The sequence below is a fragment of the Myotis daubentonii genome, chromosome 3 (assembly GCF_963259705.1).
Source record: "Myotis daubentonii chromosome 3, mMyoDau2.1, whole genome shotgun sequence".
NCBI lineage: Eukaryota > Metazoa > Chordata > Mammalia > Chiroptera > Vespertilionidae > Myotis > Myotis daubentonii.
The window spans coordinates 2,600,251-2,614,642 of record NC_081842.1 but is presented as its reverse complement, the minus strand read 5'-3'; the positions used below and the strand labels follow the sequence as shown (position 1 = coordinate 2,614,642).

Genomic DNA, 14,392 nt, shown 5'->3' with positions numbered 1-14,392 from the left:
GGGGGTCACCAGCGGGGAGGGGGGCGGGTGGAGTCCAGGAGCTGAAGACCTGGTGGGATCAGGCCGATGGGGCTTGGGACTGGCTCCCAAAGGCCAGGCATTTGCCTGAAAAAAGGAAGGAAAAACAGAAAGAGAGAAAGAGAGGAAGGAAGAAGAAGGGAGGGAGGGAGGGAGGGAGGAAGGGGAAGGGAGGGAGGGAGGGAGGGAGGGAGCTTTGAGAGCCTAATGCTGTATGACGCTGTCCTGTCCGAGAAGCCTGTGCTGAGAGTCGTCCGGTGGAACCAGCCGAGTGGCTGATCGGCGGGTGCAGTTGTGCGATGCGTAGAGGAACCCCGTAGCCCCTAACCCCAGGCTGCCAGATAAGGAGGCTACGGATGGAGAGACTCGCCCTGTCCACAGGAGGTTTAGAAACAGAGAGTCAACCTCCAGGCAGACAGCCCAGCTCCCCGGGGCCTCAGCGTGCACCCCCATCCTGGTGGGCTCAGAGGCCTCCCCCTGAGAATCCCGGGTTCACCTGAGAGCTCAGCCTGAGCGTTGTGACTGCGACTCCCAGACCCTCGCAGTGAGGGTGGGAACGACAGTCCCTGCCCGGCCTGACCTTGGCGTTCTCAGTGGCCAGCGTGCATCGAAGGATCCGGAAATTAGGAGAAAGACCAGGTGTCATCACCACACGCTCAGCCCCCGGTGCCGTGGGCCTGGGTCTGGGCACAGTGCTGGTGTATTTGGTGCTTTCGTTTCCACCCCAGAGCAAATGAGAAGCACGTTGAAGGTGCAGGGCCATGGGGAGGAGTGGCCCCCGCACTCCCAGCTCCCAGGATGCTCCTGGGCCAGCGCAGCCCCTGCCCCTGAGCAGAATCCAAATTCTGGGCCGCTCCCCGCAACTGCCACTCAGCAGGGGGACTCAGCTGGCTGCCCTCGCAGTGGGCTCTGGCTCCTGTCCTCTGAGCAGGGGGACAGAGCGGGACCTGGGGGCGGGGAGCGCCCGATGTCCCTGCGCCTGCTATGCACCACCGTGGGCCTCTCCCTCTGTGCACTCGGGGTTCGCAGAATTCGGGGTGTCTACGTGCGCTGAGCATGCGGTGGGAGAAGGTGAGGGAGAGGGTGTTTTCAGACCTGCCCTCTTTCTCGGTGGCTGGGTGACAGCGGGTAAATGCCATAACTTCTCGGCACTGCACCTCCCACCCGTGCGTTCAAACAGAAGGCTGACTTCTGGCCCTTCCCCCACCCCGCCCCCCCACCCCGTCCTGAAGAACCCCAACCTCGTGCTGTGCTCTTGGCTTAAAGATATGGGAAGAGACTGGGGAGGGAAGTTAAGCTCCTTACGTTTACAGCACGTTGGGTGATATGTAAACATGTATAGATCATGTGTGTCCTGCTAACATCCTCATTATAGCCTTCATGCTGCGTTATATGTGAAGGTGTAACATACCCACCGCATATCACACGGGACAGGAGGGCCCGCTGGGCCTGGCCAGGGGACTGAGCTGAAGTGACGTGTTTGTGTTTGGTTTCTTGGTGGCGCCTGGTCCCCAAGCGTGCGGCTGCGGCGGGCACAATGCATGGCCTTCCTTCAAAACGCCGCGTGCCATGTATTCAGCACACACGTGCCCGGGGCCACCCCTGGACCCCGACACGGGTTCTTCAACAACACCCCTGGGCGCCCGAGGACAGGTTCATGGGAACTGGCACCAAACCTGCTGCAAAGCTCTGTGCCTCCGCTACCAGCTGGCATTCTTTCTGAGGCAGAATCCTCCCGATCCTGGTGCCGGCCCTCTGCCCCCTGACCCCCAGGCCCTCTGCCCCCTGCCCCCAGGCCCTCTGTCCCCCTGACCCCCAGGCCCTCTGTCCCCCTGACCCCCAGGCCCTCTGCCCCCTGCCCCCAGGCCCTCTGTCCCCCTGACCCCCAGGCCCTCTGTCCCCCTGACCCCCAGGCCCTCTGTCCCCCTGACCCCCAGGCCCTCTGCCCCCTGCCCCCAGGCCCTCTGTCCCCCTGACCCCCAGGCCCTCTGTCCCCCTGACCCCCAGGCCCTCTGCCCCCCTGACCCCCAGGCCCTCTGCCCCCTGCCCCCAGGCCCTCTGCCCCCCTGACCCCCAGGCCCTCTGCCCCCTGCTCCCAGGCCCTCTGTCCCCCTGACCCCCAGGCCCTCTGTCCCCCTGACCCCCAGGCCCTCTGCCCCCTGCCCCCAGGCCCTCTGCCCCCTGCCCCCAGGCCCTCTGTCCCCCTGACCCCCAGGCCCTCTGCCCCCTGCCCCCAGGCCCTCTGCCCCCTGCCCCCAGGCCCTCTGTCCCCCTGACCCCCAGGCCCTCTGTCCCCCTGACCCCCAGGCCCTCTGCCCCCTGCCCCCAGGCCCTCTGTCCCCCTGACCCCCAGGCCCTCTGCCCCCTGACCCCCAGGCCCTCTGCCCCCCTGACCCCCAGGCCCTCTGTCCCCCTGACCCCCAGGCCCTCTGTCCCCCTGCCCCCAGGCCCTATGCCCCCTGCCCCCCATGTCCCCCTGACCCCCAGGCCCTCTGTCCCCCTGCCCCCAGGCCCTATGCCCCCTGCCCCCAGGCCCTCTGGCCCCCTGACCCCCAGGCCCTCTGGCCCCCTGGCCCCCAGGCCCTCTGCCCCCTGACCCCCAGGCCCTCTGCCCCCTGCCCGCCCATGCCCCTCTGACCCCCCCTGCCCCCTGCCCCCCTTCTTTTCTCCCTGACCCCCAGGCAGCCCTCTGCCCCCCCTTGACCCCTGGTGGCCCTCTGTCCCCCCTGACCCCTCAGGCATCAGGTCCCGCTCCGGGTTTGAAAGGGCCAGATTGTGATGCTCCGAGCAGCCCTGGAGCTGGAACTGTCGGTTTTTCTGAAGAAAATGTTAGATTCTCCAGGGGGATCATCAGGGAGCCAAGAATGTGTTGGGAAGATAAGGGGAGGGAGGAGTCAGGGAACTCCAGAGATGCTGAATGACTCCGTCCGCGATTGACTGGAATAGAACGTTCCAGAAAGACATTTCTGTGCTTCAGAGGGGATGACGGGTTGTTCCGGGACCCGGCCCCACAGCCGTTCGCCCGCCAGGCCAGGGCCTAAAATACCCGCTGGTCAGGCCTCGCCCACGTGGGCCGGGCTGGGTGGCTCGGCTGTTGGTGTGGGGCGGGCGCTGTGGGCTGGGGGCTGAATCAGCGTCCGGATTTGCCTGGTGACACGTGAAGAGGGAGCGTCCGCGGGAGCCGCACAAACGCTGTGCTGGCGTGTCTTCCCTCCTCCAGGCGGGCCGGGGCAGGGCAGTCGCCGCAGAGAGTGGGCCTTTCTCGGCTCTGGAATCTGAGCCGCGGCAGCTGTGCCCAGGGGCCGGGCGGCGGGCGGAAGCGAGGCCGCGGGCATTCGGGACCATTACACCAGCCGTGAAACGTTTTCTCAAATTGATCTCAGAGGGGAGGGGAGCGGGAGAGCGAGATAGAAGCATCCATGATGAGAGAGGACCATGGATCGGCTGCCCCCTGCACGCCCCTCACTGGGGACTGGGCCCACAACCCGGGCCTGTGCCCTTGACCGGAATTGAACCCGGGACCCTTCAGTCCACCGCAGGCTGACGCTCTATCCACTGAGCCACACCAACTAGGGCGCCACGAAATTTAACTTAGTAATTTTAGCGATCGGGAGCCAGGCTGAAATGCCCTTCTCTCCCCATCCCCTCATCTTCTCCCCACACACACACCCCCTGCCTCTCCCGGCTGGGCCACGGGGCGTGCGGGCTCAGGGACCCCCTTCTCACCGAGGATCGGGCAGGTGAACGAGAACGTGGGTGTGGCCACAAGCAAGCTGCTCCTTCGGGCTTCTCTTCAGGCCACTGGACAGCCACGGGCGGTGAAACCAACCAGCAGCGAGTCTGTGGGAACCACAGGGCCGGGGCGTACATGGAGCATCGTCGGCCTCCAGGCCCGAGTCTCCACTTTAACGCATTTTGAGGGGCCTCTGGAGGGAACAGGAGGTCCCACCCTCCTGGCCTGGCCTGCGTGAGTGGCCTCTGCTCCCTGCGTCCTGGGGGCAGTGATTTAGACCAGGGGCCAGCAAGGACGCGCACTGTCCCTACCGACACTGAGGGCCACCCCCCCTGGGGTTCCTGGGTCCCCTGGGAAGCTGGTCCCGGCTGCCGGTGGCACCTCTGGGCTCCAGGGCCCGGCCTGGGGGAGTGCTGGGCTGGCGCAGGCCCCAGCCGCACCTTCCGGTAGGTTCCTTCTGGGAGCCGCACCTGGGCAGCGGCTTCGGGAAGGAAAGGTTCCCAGGAGGCTGGCGAGGAGGGAGAGTGAGGGGGGCTGCGGGGCGGTGCCCTTACCAGGAAGCCTGGCCACCCGGGCTGGGGTTCGCCACACCCCGCTTCCTGTTCAAGGGGCGTGCCCGGGCTCCAGGGCATCCACTGCTGCTGAAAAGCCGGTGGGTGGTGCGCAGTGAGGAGCCGCTGAGTTCACGCCCCAGGAGGCACCGCTGCCGCCGCCATCACTGAGCCCCAGCACGTGGCCCAGAGCCAGCAATCACTGTGCCTCCCTCCTGCCCTCACCGCCACCGCCTGCCCTGAGGCCCCTTCCCCTCCCTGCGGAGACAGGGGGTCCAGGCCGTGGAGCCCAGGCCGGGGGAGCGCCTAGTGGCCGCGTGACAGAGGGGGCCCCAGGCTGCTGTGGGGACAGTGTTCCCAAATTGCCCCACGGGGGTGAGGGGAGAGGGAGGGGAAGGACAAGAAAACCCCCAACTTCAGAAGATCCACAATACATGTTCTGATCTCTTCCCTCCCTCCTTCCCTGCCTCCCCCCCCCCCCCATAATAGGACATCGTCAGAAACTAGACGATCAGACCAAGCCGGGGAGCTTGTCCTTTTCCGAGCGGCTCAGTGAACTGGAGCAGCTGCGGCGCACGGCCATGCGGGTCAGCCCACACCACCCCGCCCCCACACCCAACCCGCGCGCCTCCTTGAGCCACTCCACTGCCTTTAACCCTCAGCCTCAGAGTCAGATGCAGGGTAAGTACCTGGGCCGCCCCTGCCCACCTCGCCCCCGGCAGCACCCGGCCCCACCCGTCCTGGCTTCGCTTCTGTGCTCAGAGGGTCCGCAGGCCAGCAGCCCGGGCGCTGGTTGGACACGCGGTCCCGGACTGCCCAGGCCTGTGGAGTCCGACGACATGGTCACAAGGCCCCAGGTCGAGGGCACTGCTCCCTGGGATGTGGACTGTGGAGAGACACGTGCAGGTGATGCTAGTTTGATTAGCGGTGCCGTTTCCTTACCTGCCCCTTAGGCTGGAAGACACACGCATGTGCACACACATCCACACACATGCGCACACGCACGCACACACACCAAGCCCGGTGCAGGCCAGGCTGTCTCAAGTGCTTACTGTCTCCAGCGTCCGTTGGGGGCTTGTTTCCGAGATCCGCTCTTCGGAAAATGTAAATAAATAGGAGGACTGTTCGGATGCCGTCACGGCAGAGGTGTTATTTGCAATCAGTAAATTTGCAATCAATAAAGCAGGCAGGTTGCCCGCACCCCGCAGGGCTAGTGAGCTGGCAATGGCAACAGCACCGGAACACAATTGCCCAGCGCCCACCGTGCCAAGTGAGATAGCGCACCCAGCTCGCTGACGCTGCGGGACCGCTGACGTCAGCGAGTGTTTGCCCTGCGATACCGTTTCCCGGGCGGAGCAGGCCGCGTGCAGACGAGTGGCCCAGGGAGAGCCCTTCCCAGCGTGCAGGCTGGTCCGCCGGTAAGGGAGAGAGGCCGCGCCTGCGGGGAGGGCTGCGACCGGTCTGGATGGCAGCTCGTCCTCCTGCAGCAGAGCCACTTCCCGGCGTCGCCTCTGTGTCGGTCGCGCGGTGGGATGTGGGGGGACCTGAGACCTGCAGGGTTTTCGGGGTGATGCTCTTCCTTTCGGGGTTAGCACGTGCACTCCCAGGAGGCGTGCGGCCGTTGTGCACAGAGCCAGATTGGGGGGGCGGGGGGGGGCTCTCACACTTGTGTCTCCGAGGAGGCTCTTTCCTTTGAGTGTCAAATTCCCAGACGTTTCCCGGAAGTGACCGTGCTCAGGGCTGCTGGGTGGCCTGTCTGTCCAGCAGCCCCTTGTGGACAGACAGAAACCGCAAGCGTGACTCTGCGGGGCCGCCTCGGCCACAGGTGTGTCCCAGGCGTGTTTCGGAAGCGGCCCCTGGTGCCGTGGCTTTCCCGGTGCTTCCTAGTGATGGACACCCGTCCAAAATGTGCATCTCGATTTCTTCCAACGCCAGGACGCGGTGCATTCGGTGGACGGCTCGTCCAGGCCGAGAGGATGGGTTCGTGGGAAATGATACTTTCCTTCCAAGTAGCATGACCTTCTCGGGGCGACGCCTGGGTCTGCATTTAGGGCCATTTAAACCCGCCCCTGTCCTCCTCGGGACGCCCTGTGTCACCTCGTCGTCTTATCTCTCGTGGCATCGCTGGCCACGTGCACCGCGAGGCTGATCCACGGGGTTGGCCTTCCCTGCTGACCCTGCCAGCGTTTTTAAAGGCAACGGGATTCAGCCACGGGGGCGAGCAGACATTGTCCCCACGCAGCCAGCGTTGCTGACAGGATTGTGGCGAGGAGCGACCCTATCTGACTTCCCTCCCCACCAGACGGGCCCTTTGACCAGAAAGGAAAGGAGACGGGTGAGTCCCTGCTCTGGGCACCGGCGCTGCCAGCAGCAGCCCTGCGGACGGGCTGTCGTCGGCTCCCGGACCCTAACCCGTCCTTGTTCCTTCGAAAAGCTTTCTCACTTCAGCAGCGTCTGAGCACTAGGAACGCGCTGCTGGCGGCCCACGGGCGCAGCGCTCCTCTGCAGGTGCAACTAGATCGCCGATGCGCTTTCTGTCCGAATGATGCTTAGCCACCCAGCTGCACGGGCCTGTAGGGACAGCGTCTAAAACGAAGAGCCCCTGGAATCTCCCTGAGACGCCTTTCCTTCCTGTTGTGTTTTCTATAAGAAGGTGCTTTTATGCCCCGAGGCCCCTGGGGCTTCCCCCCTGAATCAGGGCGTTGACGGGGTCCTCATAGTAGCGTCTCTTTCCAGACCTCCGTTCTGCTCTCAGCAGGTGGGAGAGGGTTCTTTTCCCGGCTCAGCCCCCGGGCGTCTGTACTGTTTCAGAAGATCCTTTACGTGAAAATCGGCGTGGGTCGTGGCTCTCCCTGACCTGGCCGCAGTGGTCGGGGCAGCCGGGTGTGGCCGTGACTGTCTACACGTACGTGTTTCCGGCACGTGGACGTGTCAGCTGTGGGGGCGCAAAGAGGTCATGGGTTGACGAGAGGCTGGGGACCCCGGCTCTGCTGGGACTTCGCTGAGATGGGCACCCTGTCCCTTGGACTCTGTCGGTAGAAAGTCTCTCGGAGACACAACGACGCCGAGATTTAAAGGGTGTCCCAAAATTCACGCAAGAAGTAATTTTGATAGAAAATACAGGCTTATAATTAAAAATTGTAAATTTTTTATTGATTCCTAAAGTATACAGTCTAGGGTTATGTATGGAATAGCACATTGGGTAAATGGCCTCCATGGCTTTGCTGGCACAGACACAAAGCCGTGGTCTTCATTGGTCTTCATTGTCCCTGCTCCTGGGCCATCATTGGTACTTGGTCATGCTTATCAAATTGAAGTGATTGACATCAAAGGGCAGCAGATATTAGAATCTGATTCAATAAACCAAGTAAAATGAGGCTTTTATTTATTTTTGTTGTTGTTAATGCTCACGCAAAATTCAAATCTTGCGTGAATTTTGGGACACCCTTTATCTAGAATCGACGTGGCTGAGAATCACTCAGAGCAGACACCTCGGGCCATCGGAGCGAGGTGCAGGAGGAGGGGCCGGGTGCCTGCCGCCAAACCACCGTGTGTGCCATGAGGCGGGGACTATGAAAGGGCTGAGGTTACGTTCGGCTTCCTCGGTTACCGGGTCTGACCTTGACCTCTCGGACGGCCGTGCTGCCACGGCGGCGCGTTCATGCGCGTCAGGATGGTCCGTGAGCTTCAGAGCTCGTAGGCAGCCGCGGGAAGGGAAGGGAAGGGACGCCCTTTTCAAGGCTGAGATGGGGCAGGTCCTGGGAAGATAAGGCACTGCGTCCGACGTCCAGCACACACAGCCCCTCGCGCCCCCCAAGGCGGCTCCAGGCAGCCCAAATGGGTGACTAAGAATTCGACTCGGGGATCCACCCTGGGGCTGCGTAACCCCCTCCTGTCGGGAAACGGGGATGGGACAGACCTGCAGGGGCAGACGGTCAAAACCACAGAACCAAGAGGCTGCGAATGTTCCCGTGTGTGTTGCCCAAAGCCCCACAGCACGGGTCTGGCTCTCTCATTGGCCCGTTGGGACGCATCCCCCGGGTCGGGCTTTCTGTCCATCGCGCCATCCTCGCCACAGCCCGCGGTGTGGTTGGCAGACAGGCCATCGGAACTTGAGGTTAACCACTGCCCAATGTCTCCAGGACCTTACGCCCAGACCTTCCTGGCGACAGGCCGGTCCCAACGGGCTGGCGGGTCCCCCTGGGCTCACACGTCAGGATCCAGGACGGACGAGACGCAGGGCCGGCCCGTGTCCAGGCGCGTCCCGTGGACAGCGGCGGTGGGTGAGCGGCCGGGCTGCCGGTCCGTCTCGAGGTCCTGCAGTGAGTGTGTTCTGTGATCATTAGACGTCACGGTGCTCATCATGACTGTGGGGCCGGGCTCCGGGCGGACACGCAATAAATGTCCCCTCTGGGCCCTGAGCGTTTGTTCCCAGAGGCGGCGAGAAAAGCAAACGTAACTCACTCCCCGCAGGAGCCACGGAAGGAGGAGAGGGGCGGGCGAGGCACAGGCCGAGTGTGCACCGTGTCGGGGGGCCCGCCCGGCCTCCCACATGGGCGGGCCTCCCTCGGGGGCCATCGGACCAGAGCCTCCTTTACCCCCTAAACCCCCCAACCCGGGCAGCATCGCTCGGCCTGGGGGCTCTGGGAGTCCCAGGGGCGGGCGGGACCCTGCCTTTCCAGCCATTGCCCGATACTCAGTCTCCCCAGGGACTTCTGTTTGGGCAGTGATTCTCCCCAAAAGGGAAAGTTACTTTGAAGACACCGTGTCCTTTGTGAGCTCTGTGAGGTGGGGGTCGACTTTGTGCCTCAGCCACACGGGGCTGCGCGTATCACCTGCGTCTGCTGGGTCCACCTGAGGAAGTAGGGCTTCCCCTCTCCCACAGGAGGAGCCACCAAACCCTTCCAGGCTTGGCAGGGAAACATCAAACTGCATGGCACCCCTTCTCTTCCTCCTCCTCCTCCTCCTCCCTCTCCTCTTTCCCCTCCCCCTCTTCCTCCTCCCCCTCCTCCTCCTCCTCCCCCTCCTCCTCCCCCTCCCCCTCTTCCTCCTCACTCTCTCTCTCTTTCTCTCTCCCCTCTCCTTCCCTTCCCCTTTCTCTCTCCCTCCCCGCCCCCCAGCAATTCTAAAAGTTCAAAAGCAAACCGGGGTGGGGACTGCTGGTTGCCGCGGAAGCAGAGGCTGTCACCCTGTAACCCAGCACATGACCCCTCACACATACTCTATGGGTGGCCATTTAGCGGTGACCCAGAGTCAAGTCTTCCGAGTGCCAGGAATCAACCTCTGAGACGGGCTGTAAACAGGCCAAGTGGACGATGTAAAAAATAACTCTTACCTGGGGGTGGCAAGTTCAAGGGCCTTTCAAGGTCAGCATCAGAATCTCACCCTAAAAGCAAGCCTGAGCCAGGTGTGTTCCCATGAATAAATGAAGGTACATCAATGCATGTAAGAAGGAGGGAGGGGCAGGGGGAGGAAGAGAAGGAGAAGCAGAGGAAGGGACGCGGAGCGGGGTGGGGGGTAGGCGCCCCCAGGCCACAGCTGGGTCCTGCCCCGCCCCCTCCCAGCAGGCGGGACGGTGCCACTGAGAGGCGAGGACCTCTTGGGGCGGGCCTGCGGCTCCGGTGCCGTGTTCCCTGCCCGTGGCTGGAGCCACATGCACTGCGAGTTCAGGGGACGGTCGGAAAGCTCCTGTGAGTGAACTGCATTGTTGACGTTCAGCAAAGCGGGGAGCGGGGGAGAAAGCTAGGACTGGTTTCCTCCCTTATCCAAGCCCTCAGGCCCTGGCTTCCCCCCTGGCCGTGGCCACTGGCCGCACCGGTGGACACTCCCCACTCGGGGTGGCGGCCGCCCTGGCTCTCACTCTGTGTGTGGACAGGCGTCCTGACCCACACGCAGGCCACGCCCCAGGTGCCATGCCGCCTTTCCAGGCGCCTCACAGCTCGGTCCTTCACACGCGGCCCCTCGTGGAGCCGCCGCCACCAGCCACCGCCCATGCTCCAGGCGCCGTGCAGCACACACGCTTTCCCGTGTTCACGGGGCTCGGACCACACTTCCCACGGCGTTATTGAGGCCGTGGCCTCTTTCCTAATTAAAGAAAGGAGGACTCCCTTGGGGGCGTGATCTCCATGATAAAATATCCCTGCTGTGGGTTTCATGCCTTCTGAGCTTCTCCGACTCTTGTGATCCACAGGCCAGGGCCGTGCACACACACGCACATGCACATACACACAGGGACACACATGCACACGCTGATAAAATATCCCTGCTGTGGGTTTCATGCCTTCTGAGCTTCTCCGACTCTTGTGATCCATAGGCCAGGGCCGTGCACACACACGCACATGCACATACACACAGGGACACACATGCACACGCTGATAAAATATCCCTGCTGTGGGTTTCATGCCTTCTGAGCTTCTCCAACTCTTGTGATCCATAGGCCAGGGCCGTGCACACACACGCACATGCACATACACACAGGGACACACAGGCACACGCACATGTTTTGCTCACATGAGTGACTTTTAACAAGGCTGTCGTTGGAGCACTTGCTCGATAAGGATGGTTAAGCAGGAGGAGGGTGACGCTGAGGGACTAAGGGCCTTAAAGGGAGACAGCAGAGCAGAGAGTGAGGCTGAGCATGAGGGCCCACGTCCGACGGACGGCCTTGCTCAAACACCGGCCTCCGCCACCCGCGACGATGGGAAGCTTGCAAGGGACTGAACCTCTCACAGCCTCAGTTTCCTCCTCTGCGAAGTGGGCGGCATTGCATGTAGAGGTCTGGGGCCGGCGGGAAGCGGGAAGCATGCGTGTGGCCGCCAGCCCGTGATCCGTATCGGCTAGACCAAGGGTCGTCGCTTCCTGCGGCTGCCGTGGCGAATGGCACACCCCTGGTGGCTGAGAAACACGGGGAGGCGTTCTCCCGCAGTCCGGAGGCCAGAGGCCCAAAAGCAAGGTGTCAGCAGGGCCGTGCCCCCTGGAGGCCCCGGGGCCGGGACTTCCCGCCTCTTCCCACCTCGGGTGGCCCCGGCGCTTCTCGGCTGTGACCACATCGCTAATCTCTGCCTCCGTCTCCCCAGGGCCCTCGTCTCTGTGTCATCTCCTCCTTTGCCTCGACAAGGACACTTGTCACTGAGCGTAGGCCCCACCCAGACAGGCCAGGGTGATGTCACCAGCTCCTTCGCTTGGTGACATCTGGAAAGACTCTTTTCTCCAAATAAGGTCACACTCGCAGTTCTGTGAGTCACACGGAAACGGATCGTTGGGGGCCACCATCCTACCCACGCCCCCGAAGCAGAAAAAGCGAGGGGGCACCAGGCGAGTTCCGACCCGGCTCCCCCGCCCCTCCCCCGAGCAGACACTCCGGGAGGTAGATGCGCCGATGAGTCAGGCCGGCAGCCGCAGCGTGTCCCTGGCCGTGGCAGCCGGCCACCGGCTGGGACTCAGCATCATGGCCCTTTATTTCCCAGCGGGGGGCCATGTGAGTCTTGCTCCTTGATGAGGTCAGGTGTTCTGTACCTTCTAGAGCAGACACACCCCCAGGGCCCAGCGGTGCTGGAGAAAGGCGAGGGTCGGGGGGCAACGCGGCGAGGGGCTGGAGGCCTGGGTGCCCCCTGCCCTGCCCCGAGAGCTCAGGTGGTCCTGGGTGGCAGTAGCATGAGGACGGGGAGGGCGAGAAGCCCACAGCCATGGGGAGGGGTTCGGGAATGCGCCTCCGCAACGAAGCACATCACTGTGGTTTCAAACACGCTGCCCCCCCTTTTCTGGTGGCTCTAATTTTTCTTCTTAGCCCTCACCTGGGCACTTGCCCAGCTCTACCTGTTACCACAGTTCTAACCCTAAGAGTAACCTTCACTTCACCTTCACCCTAACCATAGCATTGCCTCGGGGTTCACCTTTAACTTTATACCTAACCCTAATCGCAGCCACAGGCTTAATCCAAGCCTTGTCGTTCACCCCACATTGCCCCAACTCTGTATGTGCCCCAACCATAAAACCAAACCTAGCACCATCCATCACCCTAACCGGACCCTGACCTTAACCCCAGGCCTGGGCACAGTCTGAGAGCGCTTCACCAGCACCTGATCCGTGACCCTGGCCAAGGCGCTGTGCTTAATCCTCGTGTCAGCCTCGCCCTAAGCCTTGCCCCGGCTCTAAGTTTTATTCCAGCCCAAACTAAAATTCTAACCCAAACCCAACCGTAACCCTAAACACAGCCTTGGCTCCAGCTTTAAGGCTTCCTTTATACCGAAGCCTAACCATAGCCCCCGGCTCCATCCTAGCCGTCACCGTGCCCTAGTCTTCCCCGCCCCCCCCCCGCTTGGTACTGCACACCAACCACAACCCCAGTCCTAACCCCACCCCAACCCTCAGGAAAACCCTTAGCGGCTCATTGCAAGGCATTGTGGGCCAGGCACCCCTGGCGAAAGGCTGGTGGTCACTTGGCATAGCTCCTCAGCCCGAACTGACCACCCCCTGCCAGGCCGCCTTTCCCATCCGGGTGTTTAGAAACAGGAACGGAGGCTGCAGGCGGGAGGCAGACCGACGTTTACCAGAGGTTGGTACCCAGAGAGGAAGGGCAGCCCATGCTGAGCGGGAAGCAGGCCCGGGTTCGAGAGCGGCTCGCGCTGCCTGGGGAGGGCGCTTCTGCAAACTGAGGCGGGGCTGCTCATTTGCATTGTGTTTCCTGACACCATGGAACAGGGTGCAGGGCCCTCTCCGTCCCACACGCAGGTACTGCTGAGGAGCTGGAACTGTTTCTGCTTTTCCTCTCTGGCCCTCGGAGGCTGACTTCCTGAGGGCATGGGGGAGGGTGGTTGGGATGGGGGGAGACGGGGCGCCAGCCCCCCTGTCAGGAGCCACCTGGGTGTGCGTGTGTGTTGTGTCTTCCCATTTCAGTCTCAGAGCCTTCGCCCCACACAGCTCTCTCCCGAGGGAACACTGCCTTCCCAGGGGTGGAACAGCCCGATTGTGGTGGAGAGTAAAGACACGGATTGCAAAACGCCTGTAAATAAATCTTTCTTCCCCGGCAAGCCCAGCTCTTTCCATACGCTGTCTTCCGTAATCTCCTTCTGGCAGAACATTGCCTGTTCTGATACCAGAGATCCAGTTACCAGCCACAGTAAATAAAACAAAATAGTAAGATGAAATAGTATAGAACTCTCCCCAAAGACAAACACTGGCCGGCCTGCGGGCTTGGGTCTCTCTGTGAGCGCCGGAGGGCAGGGGAGCGGGAGTGTGGCGCTCCCGTCCAGTTCTTGTTTTATTTTAAGCTCTGGAAAGTGCTCAGGCGGAGTTCACCGGTTCAGGCCCTCCTCAGTGACATGGAAGATGGCATTTATGTTTAAAAGAAATAAGCATTTTCAAGAGAAAACAGAGTCCCCGGATGAGCCATGAGCAGGAGAAGTTGGGCCGAACTGAGTCGTTCCCTCCAGACACGGCTCAGGAGCCACCGTCCTGGGCACCGTGACCTCTCACACCCCCTCAGGGTCATGTTGAGATTAAAACCTTCCAAGTACAGTTTCAAGATTTTACTTTTTTAAATATATTTTTATTGATTCCAGAGAGGAAAGGAAAGGAAAGGGAGAGAGAGAGGGGGGGGGGGGGGAGAGAGAGAGAGAGAGAGAGAGAGAGAGAGAGAGAGAGAGAGAGAAAGAGAAGCATCAATGATGAGAGAGAATCATTGATCAGCCGCCTCCTACATGCCCCACACTGAGGATTGAGCCTGCAACCTGGGCATGTGCCCCGACCAGGAATCAAACCGTGACCTCCTGGTTCATAGGTTGATGCTCAACCCCTGAGCCACACCGATGGGCTGGACAGGTTTTAAAAGGACGAGAGCAAGAAATAGTCCAACCTGCGGCTGCACTTGGCGTTGCAGACCGCGCAAGGGAAGCAAACGGGGTGGTTTTATTATGTCCCTGGGGCCACTGCCCTGCCGTGGCCACTCACGCTCCATTAGTGCCTCTGTGCCCGTCTCAGATGGCGCATGATGGAATGATGGCGTTAGCGGAGCATCTGTGAAAGTCAGCGCGCTCCGGCTGGGCTGGGCATCTCTTCACTAAGTGGCTTATGGGCTCACTCTCCCGTGCGT

At 62.0% G+C, this 14,392-nt stretch overlaps 1 protein-coding gene across 5 annotated transcripts in view; it reads left to right on the top strand.

Moving 5' to 3' along the window:
• RUNX1 (RUNX family transcription factor 1) overlaps positions 1–14,392 on the top strand; it is a 193,375-nt gene that overhangs the window by 151,515 nt on the left and 27,468 nt on the right. For 2 of the 5 annotated variants that reach the window (XM_059686393.1, XM_059686394.1), the window contains one exon: positions 4,792–4,983. The exons of the other annotated variants lie outside the window; for them this stretch is intronic. In XM_059686393.1, coding sequence (XP_059542376.1) covers positions 4,792–4,983 — 192 coding nt within the window. The remainder of the gene's footprint in view (positions 1–4,791; positions 4,984–14,392) is intronic. 5 annotated transcript variants of the gene reach the window in all.